At 38.3% G+C, this 8,478-nt stretch overlaps 3 protein-coding genes across 9 annotated transcripts; 1 reads left to right on the top strand and 2 right to left on the bottom strand.

The window, feature by feature from the left end:
• Nucleotides 1–343: 343 nt before the first annotated feature.
• LOC135440533 (integrator complex subunit 6 homolog) lies at nucleotides 344–2,777 on the bottom strand. Of its 5 annotated transcripts, none has more exons than XM_064699754.1 (6): nucleotides 2,499–2,777; nucleotides 1,882–2,257; nucleotides 1,640–1,827; nucleotides 1,038–1,320; nucleotides 767–982; nucleotides 344–703 (listed from the first exon to the last, which is right to left on the bottom strand). In XM_064699754.1, exons 2-6 carry the CDS (start codon nucleotides 1,909–1,911, stop codon nucleotides 419–421), a joined length of 1,002 nt encoding a protein of 333 aa, XP_064555824.1. In that variant the 5' UTR covers nucleotides 1,912–2,257; nucleotides 2,499–2,777; the 3' UTR covers nucleotides 344–418. The 5 variants fall into 5 exon arrangements, with proteins under 5 accessions (XP_064555824.1, XP_064555825.1, XP_064555826.1 ...); XM_064699755.1 differs by having other exon boundaries at nucleotides 1,882–2,250; XM_064699756.1 differs by having other exon boundaries at nucleotides 1,640–2,257.
• Nucleotides 2,778–3,081: 304 nt separating this feature from the next.
• Nucleotides 3,082–6,048, top strand: LOC135440534 (trimeric intracellular cation channel type 1B.1). Of its 3 annotated transcripts, none has more exons than XM_064699762.1 (4): nucleotides 3,082–3,333; nucleotides 4,341–4,659; nucleotides 4,726–4,998; nucleotides 5,061–6,048. In XM_064699762.1, exons 2-4 carry the CDS (start codon nucleotides 4,382–4,384, stop codon nucleotides 5,338–5,340), a joined length of 831 nt encoding a protein of 276 aa, XP_064555832.1. In that variant the 5' UTR covers nucleotides 3,082–3,333; nucleotides 4,341–4,381; the 3' UTR covers nucleotides 5,341–6,048. The 3 variants fall into 3 exon arrangements, with proteins under 3 accessions (XP_064555832.1, XP_064555829.1, XP_064555831.1); XM_064699759.1 differs by having other exon boundaries at nucleotides 3,083–3,337; XM_064699761.1 differs by lacking the exon at nucleotides 3,082–3,333 and adding an exon at nucleotides 3,767–3,910.
• A 127-nt stretch (nucleotides 6,049–6,175) lies between these two features.
• On the bottom strand, nucleotides 6,176–8,404 carry TH1 (negative elongation factor complex member TH1). The gene is made up of 5 exons (XM_064699753.1): nucleotides 8,245–8,404; nucleotides 7,437–8,149; nucleotides 6,907–7,353; nucleotides 6,362–6,843; nucleotides 6,176–6,295 (listed from the first exon to the last, which is right to left on the bottom strand). Exons 1-5 carry the CDS (start codon nucleotides 8,305–8,307, stop codon nucleotides 6,264–6,266), a joined length of 1,737 nt encoding a protein of 578 aa, XP_064555823.1. The 5' UTR covers nucleotides 8,308–8,404; the 3' UTR covers nucleotides 6,176–6,263.
• Nucleotides 8,405–8,478: the final 74 nt, after the last annotated feature.

Genomic DNA, 8,478 nt, shown 5'->3' with positions numbered 1-8,478 from the left:
TTCTTTCACTTTATTTACAGGAAAATATACATGTGTATATAAAAATATCAAATAGCCATATAATACATATCTGTTGCATGTCTGGGTAAATCTATTCAAAAACTTCAATTTTATAAGTATATTTCGATATTGGCTATGTTCAAAATGTGTGCGCTGCATAAATTCGTTGCATTTTCAAATGTTGAATATTAATATTAAATGGAATACTTGGTCACGGTTATTTCGAACAATGCATTTGTACGTATGCACAGACTTTTAAGCAAATTATCATCTGTTCTGTATAAATGTACAAGTTCATACATACATACAAAATATTTGAGCAGGTTGTTTTTAAATGCATACATTTATAAGCTACATACACTGGCATATGTACGTGCATATGCGCTTTTTGTTTTAATCTTTATTACTATATCTATATCTATGATATTGTACAGTCGCAGCACATGAGAGAATAATAGAGACATTTAACCACCTTTTCGTCATTGTCCTCGTAAGGTGCCATTCCTTGCTTTTCCTTGATTTTGCGGCCATCCAATTGATCCGATTCCTTGGCATCTATCATTTTTTTTGATTTTTTACGTTTGTTTTTGTGCATCAGTTCACTACAGTTGCGCTGCTGCACCATTTCATCTATCCATTCGAAATTTGTGTTTACCTGGTTTCTATTGAAACTGGAAATACTTTCGATGGAGTTTATGTCATCCTGCTTAAAGAAAGAACAAAAGTTATAGTCTTATTGTTACACCGCGATCTTAATTCCATGGACCTGATTGTTGTTGTGGTTCCTGTATCTGCTCTTATGTGGCGAACTGTTGTTGGCCGCTGCCTGGTTGTGGGCTTTGCGGTTTGCTAATGGAGATGAGTTAGTGGTTATCGAAGCTGTTGTTCCTGCTGAGCTATTTAATACGACAGCCGATGTGGACAAATCTGTTTCGCCGATTGATGGCACCTTCGGCAAATCATCAGGGTTTAAAATATTGTGCTGTTGTTAGGATCAGAGTTCAGAATTAGCTAATATGTATGTCTCTCAGACTTACTAAATCAAGAATTTCAACTGTTGTCACAACAATTGGGGATGCCATTGCTGTTGTTGAGGGTGTCGACGGAGCCAGCTCCGAGAGTGGACTATTTAAATTTGGAGATATTGCGGCAACTGGAGTTGTTGGCAGTGTGGCGCATTCTGAGACAGCCGTAGCATCATCTGGTGTTATGTTATTACGATTCAGGGAATCGCCTTTTACACTCTTCACAAGCGTTGAGGACATGGCGCCCAATAGAGCCAATGATGATGTCGAAGCACCGTTGATTTCCGGTGAGGGCCTAAAAGAATACAATGTGATAATCATAACAAATATCTATATATAAATGATCAATTCACCCCAGCATCGAAGCTTTGAATGTTTTTAAATATTATATATCTTTTCTTTTGGTATATACTACAAAAAAAAAAAAGAACAACAACAAAAACACAGTTAAAATATTGAAGTTTGGCTTGGCCTGCTGATGTTTTTTATATGTTAGCTTACATATATGATTGTCAACAGAATGTGCTTAATGTTGCGGTCGCTCATATTTTTTATTTACATAGTAAGTATCTGGTATGTTAGCTGTTTTTAATATGTATTTGCAATATACTCACAAGTCAATTAGTTCACTTTGGGCCCTGCTGCCGCCCAAGCTCCACACCTCGCTTTTCTTTTGGGTGGGCGAATACGAGATGTGTTTGTTTGTAGAACTCAATCGACCTTTCGGATGGCTTTTTCGTCCTGGTATCCACAATATGCGCAAACCAGACGTTTTGTTTTTCTTAGATGAATTGGAAGCCATCTGAAAATCAACGCCCCGTTTCAAACATTACACACATAGAAACAGCACACAGACAAATGAATATTCACATGCACGCGTGTACATTCAAATTAGGCCCGTGCTCCTTGCTCCTTTGGCAACTTGAAAGCCGACGATCCAAGCAATTAGATATTTTTGTACGATACAGTTCCCACTTAGCTTTTGTAATGTGATTACAACTCTCTATTTTTGCAATTGTTGATATTGTTGGTGCAAGCACACACATACATACATGCATGTGCGTGATACGATATCTGCCACTGTTGACGTTTAGTTATTGACAAATACGATAGCTTGAATGTGCTTTATGTGCATAAATTACTTAATACCAGAATTTGCGGGTTTTATCCCAGATTAGAACCGTATTACGTTACGTTATCCTTCACCTAAATTCCCTTGTAAATGCTGCGACCTTTAAATTGTGCAAATCAGTTTTACCAAATAAGCCAAGATTCACAAAAAGTGCGTATGTGTCTGTGCGTGCGTGCGTGTGGGGTGTGTGAGCGTGCATGGTCAATGGCTTTTTATGCAAACATACGCACATACATATGTTTGTTTGGTGCAAATTAACAATATAATGAAGCAAAACTTGCTTTTGATACTTTTTTGTAAACACGAGTAGCGATGGCAAATGAACTGTATATTGCACTTACCTCTTCGTCGTGGGGCCTTTATATTATTGTTAAAGGCAATGTTATATGTGCACCAGTTTTTGTGCAAACAATATGCATATGTATGCATATATATATGTAAATATATTGGTTATTTAAAATTGTTCTGTGAAGCGTTTGTGGATTTGTTTACAAATTAAGCCGAGATTCTGTCTTGTTTGGACGGATTTGGTAAAAAGGAGTTCGCTGAAGTATTGAAAGTTTTAATTAGAATTTGTAAAAACACAAAAAATACAGTAAGTTAGTGATGTCAAAAAACATTAACAATTTTGATATTTAAGACATCGATGTATCGATTAAGTCCAGCGCAAACCTATCGATTTCTCGAATTCTTATCGGCCTTATGATAAGCATAAAAAGTAGCTAAGAAACAATGTGACCACTGTCTGCGATTTAAAAAATAATATACATAAGTAATTATTGAGTGAGCCGGGCGAAAGCATCTCCTTAGCGTGTCACAAGAAGTATATGTATGCAAAAAAGAAATGCATTCATATGTATCAATATATATTTTTGCATGCACCTTTTTGCTTACATACATACACGTACATACGCATTCATTAAGAGTTGTAGACCAAAACTTCCAATTATGAGACGCAGTCCTCTTAGCCGTCTAATCAGCCACTTACGCACACATGCATGTGAATATGTGGTTTGTTTCTCTGAACAAAAACTCACGGATTCTAAATATATAACATATTCCTGAGAGCAACGTAGAATTATCGAAACGACATGAGCATGTAATATACGGGCCAGCTTCGAGCCCAGTCTCCCCGTGCTCGTGCTGCACTCAGCAATCCGTTGTTCGCGTGTAGACGTAGGTAATTTGTTAGATTATTTATATTATTCTTGCTGTATATGTATCTTTTGCATATATATATATATATACACATATATATATATACATAGTGCGAATATTGCCTGCAAGTTTTGGTAAATACCAAATTGTTTATACAATTATCTGCCAAAGGAGATACAACCGGAAAAGCGAGTGGACAGTAGAAGGAAATATTTTATGCTTCCTGTAGTTACGAAGATAATTATATGTATATGTATATACACATCGCTCCAAACTTTCGCCGCTCAAAAATAGTCGGCGCCAGCTAGCGGTGTGTACATGTGCACACAAACAAGAAAATACGTTGAAACGGATGAGCGGGAGGATGGGTGGACGGACGCACGGGCAGGCACGGACCCGGTGCGCGCGCCTCTTACAGCCCTCGCCGATTCATCAGCGAAATTTATTTTTGGAGCTCTGGCAAAGCAGCGACATTTTTATTTAGACTTAGAATTTGTTTTTATGTTTTTCGACATTAACATACAATTCGACAACTTCTACATCTCGGTACGACTGCGGGTTCAAAGAGCTTCAATTGAATCTGCAATAAAAAAGTGTAAGAAATCAGAACAAGTGCATTTGAGATATGTGTATGTACACATATTTAGATAATATACATATGGTTCTATATCTGCTTACATAGGCATCATTTTTACCGCAAATGTTTCATACCAATTCAAAAATTATTTTTGTACAAATTTTGCAAGTTATTGCTTAAATTTGTCTATAATTATATAACGTTTGTAAAACCAAAAAGTTGAATAATTATTGCAGTTGTGAGTCAAAAAAAAAAAATACCATTTGAAAGCCAACAAATAATAAATACTATTATTCGTGTCTATGTAATTATATTTGCATTTTTTAGAGAATGTCCCCATTTTAGGAATTTGTGTACTCCACGAGCTATGTACACTTAGGCCATATGCATTAAGATTTCACTCAAAACCTCAACTGCTATTATATTATTGCACAATTTGCACTTTCAGAATATCATCCGTGAAGGCAGGATACAAGATCAGCTGTGATCATGGACCCGGAAGCGTTTTTGGATGTGGCCAATCAGGTCATCAAGCTAAAAATGTTTCCGTTCTTTGATATCGCGCACAGTTTACTTGCCGCGCTGGCCGTGCGCGAGGATTTAGGCGCCAACGCTCAGGCCTTCTCCAGGAAGCATCCACTGGCTTGTTGGCTATCCACAATGCTGGTGATATTCGCGGGTGGCATGGTGGCCAATGGATTACTGGGGGAGCCCATATTGGCTCCATTGAAGAACACCGGACAGCTCCTTGTGGGCACAGCTGTGTGGTTAGTCTCAACACTATTATATATGGTGTGAATGCATAAACTAGCATTGGAAAATTGCTTTTGCAGGTATATAGTATTTTATACACCCTTTGATATTGGATACAAGGTGGCTAAATTTCTGCCAGTGAAAATTGTCGCCAGTGCCATGAAGGAAATATACCGTGCAAAGAAAGTGTATGATGGCGTCGGACATGCTGCCAAATTGTATCCAAACGCGTGGATAATCATGATCATAATCGGCACTCTAAAGGGCAATGGCGCTGGTTTCACTAAGTTGATCGAGCGCCTCATTAGAGGCGCATGGACACCGACGGCAATGGAATTCATGCAGCCATCATTGTAAGCTAATAATTTATCTCTCTCTCCCCGTTTTTATGATAGAATACTTTGGTTTGTTTCAGCTATACGAAAGCATCGTTGCTAGCCTCCATTATCTTCGTGCTGGACAAAAAGACCGATTGGATCTCAGCGCCACACGCCTTAGTTTACTTTGGCATTGTTATATTCTTGGTGTACTTTAAGTTGTCATCCATCTTGTTGGGCATTCATGATCCCTTCCTTCCATTGGAAAATCTGTGCTGTGCAATCTTCTTTGGTGGTATTTGGGATAGTTTGGCCAAGATTTTGGGACGTGGCCAGGCCAAGGATGGCGATAGTAAAGACGTTAAGAAAAGCAATTGAACCATTTGTAAATTAGCTCAAAATTTTTAAACGCTGCCAACCAAAGCTACAATTTATTAATATCGAACGAACATTATTAAATTGACCCATAAGTAAAATATGTACTGATATCTGTATTTATACAAGATTCGATGTACAAAATCAAATTCAATGATAAGCAACAAGTGGGTGTGTCTGCTCATCTTTGACTCTGATTTTCCATTTATATTTTTAGTTCTGTTTTTAAATTTGTAGTATATTTAGGGACTATCAAACTACGTAAACCTAATTTTTTTTTGTTTCTAATGACGACTGAAAAACTCAGAGTAGGACGACGACTAATAAATGTACGATTTGTGTCTGCAGTATAATGATATCTGGGCAATTGCTGAGGGTTTGTAGCACAGTCTTCGGCATGTCGAAGCTAATTCATATTTGTAAACAAAGTATCTAAAAGTCATAGGCGTGGCATGTTCTATTTTTTTTTCAAACCCGCTAGATGTAAATATTTAAGTCATTTTTTGAAAAATGAAATTTTGTTAAATATTACATTTGTTTGGGAGTATATCTCTGGAAGTCATACTTTTAAAGAGTTCATCACAGACGAGTATATATACAATAATCGGACTATTTAGTGTATATTTATATGTAAACACGCTTTCATACAATTGAACGCCTTTGTATGAGATACTAATGATCATTGGTTGAAATAAATCTATGTGATTTGAATTTGTCAAACGTTTTTTACCCTTTTACATATATACAAATATCGATCCGAGTGAGAGGGGACGAAATCGAGGGAAGTGCGAAGAGTAAGACAACAACAAATATCATCTGTATAATAAAAATATGAAAATTGAAAACTGGACTTTTACTGATTTACATACATGAATGTGGGCTTATAGTAAAAAAATTTTGTACTTAAATCGATAAAAAATTGTCTTCTATACAGTGGTATAATGCGCCTTACAGTGAACTGAAACAAGAGGTAAAATGTGGTTAAGATTAATCAAAAATGCGACTTTGTATCTTGGAGGCATACCAATGAATTCCGAGACGGGATCATTGTCGCCCTCGCCGCGCATTGTGCCAGTGATCTCCTCATTTTCAACCATCGGCAGAAAGAGTTGCACAAATTCTGCCGAGTAGGGATGTGTTATTGTTTCAAGCACTTCGGTAACAAAGTACCGAATCAACGAAATGTCCGTGTCCTCGATTGCACAGCATTGCTTGATGTATCGCAGCACTGGAACAACGCAGCCGCGTGTCAGCAGATTAACCATACGATCTAGAATCATCTTTTTCATTTCAAGTTGCACAAGTATCTCCAATTCATCCTGCTTGGATTCGAATAAACGGATAAGTAAAAAAAGTATTTGCTGCTGCAATGTTGGATGCACCCCAGCTACTTCATCGAGCACTGCCAAATGTGTGGGACAGCTGTCCGTAGATAGTTTAAAGTAGGATGGTTCCATTACAACATTTTCTATCCATCGGATTACCCCAACACCGACAACTGGATACCTATACGGACAAAAAGCGCGAGAATAAGCTACATATGGTCAGTATTACGATTAAAATACTTACTTTATGCAATTGTAGAGAGTCTGCAGCTCGGCTATAAGCTCAGTGGAGCCCTGGTCTACATTGCAAATAGCGTGCGCCTTTTCAATAGCCTGGATGGTGCTCTTCAGTTCGTCTTTATTTAGTGTTCTTTCTGTCAAGGGCCTCTTCTTTGCGGGGTGGTCAATAACAGACGACGCATAGGCCAGCAGGAAAACGTATTTGGGCTTATGTTCCGGATTGATTTTGACACCAGAACGAAAAAGCGCATCAACCAATAGCTCCAAAAACTGTGGATTCCGTATAAGGTCTATCGGTGGCGGATCAGAGCCCGAATAGTTACGAAACAGAACGGTTATATCCGCTGGATTTAGGGTATTGCGGGTTAACATCGAGGTAAGCGCCTGACACGCCTGCGGATATACCGCCGAGCCATTCAGAGCCATTGTTATAGGCGTCACATTCTGATTGCTGAATCAAATTAAAGGAAACAAAGAGAACAAAATTAGTAGTAGTAACCAGGAAGGTGGCAAGTATAAGTGAATCAAATGTACTTTTGTAAGGCGTATTTAATGATTTCCTGGGATAACCGCTTCATATTGAAGCCACCTTTCTGTTCCTGACTGAGCACTTGTATCAACACCTGCGAGTAGACGTACGTGTGCTGGCCGTGGCACACCATCCGGGCACACTCCTGAATGGCGCCGTGCACATCATCGGGATTATTCAGAAATTTAACAATTGATGTTTTGAGAACGCGGGAAAACACTTCAATTTGTTGGGCGGCCGTAGAGATAGACGTGATTTCACTTTGGAATCCGGCATCTGATATCAACTTAATTGTAAAGTTGAGCATCAGACAATCCGGATATTCTTCAGCTAGTCGATATATTAAAGATCGCCACGTATAATGATCGATCATTTCTGTTAGCCAGTCCGGTGTCTCACCCTCCTCGGTGAATATTGTATCCGCTTTTTTCGGATCAAACGACTTTAGAATCATTTCCTTTAAATGGTTCTCTACCATCGCCTGGACCTCTGTTACCTTCACACCAGCTAGAATTAACCACTCGGCCAGCAGATTTGCCATCTGGGCCACCGCTTTATAGTTTTCAGATAACATTGAAATCACTTCTTCTGGAGACCCGCCGGATTGGAAGTAGCGTTTGAGCTGTGTAAAAATCCCAGGCTCCATTATGTAGTCGGGCGTTAGAAATTTTTCTAAACATTCTTGTATCGTTTTTTGTGGATTATCTTCGTGAAGTTCCTTTATTTAGAAACAAGTGTATAAGAATAAACAAGTTTTTTGTTTTGATTCGTGGTTGGCTTGGCGTTGACATAAACGTCAAATTTGATGTTTACCTCGGTAGTCGACTGTTGTTTTGTACGGCCCTGCCAGCCGGAATCATCGTATTCCACTTCCATTTTTACACTATATTCACTAATTAAAAACTTTTTATCTTATTATTATTGTATTTTATTTGCATTAGGCATGTTAACAAAAATATCGATGCATCGTCATTATCGATAACCACGGGGAAATATTCGATAATTTCCAAGCAACTGCTTTCTTAGGGTATACGCTGAGTTTTTCTG

Source organism: Drosophila montana, unplaced genomic scaffold (assembly GCF_035044405.1).
Source record: "Drosophila montana isolate Dmon_TW-CO22-7 unplaced genomic scaffold, ASM3504440v1 contig_1624_1, whole genome shotgun sequence".
In the NCBI taxonomy this organism is placed as follows: Eukaryota; Metazoa; Arthropoda; class Insecta; order Diptera; family Drosophilidae; genus Drosophila; species Drosophila montana.
This window is presented reverse-complemented; position numbering and strand designations above follow the sequence as displayed.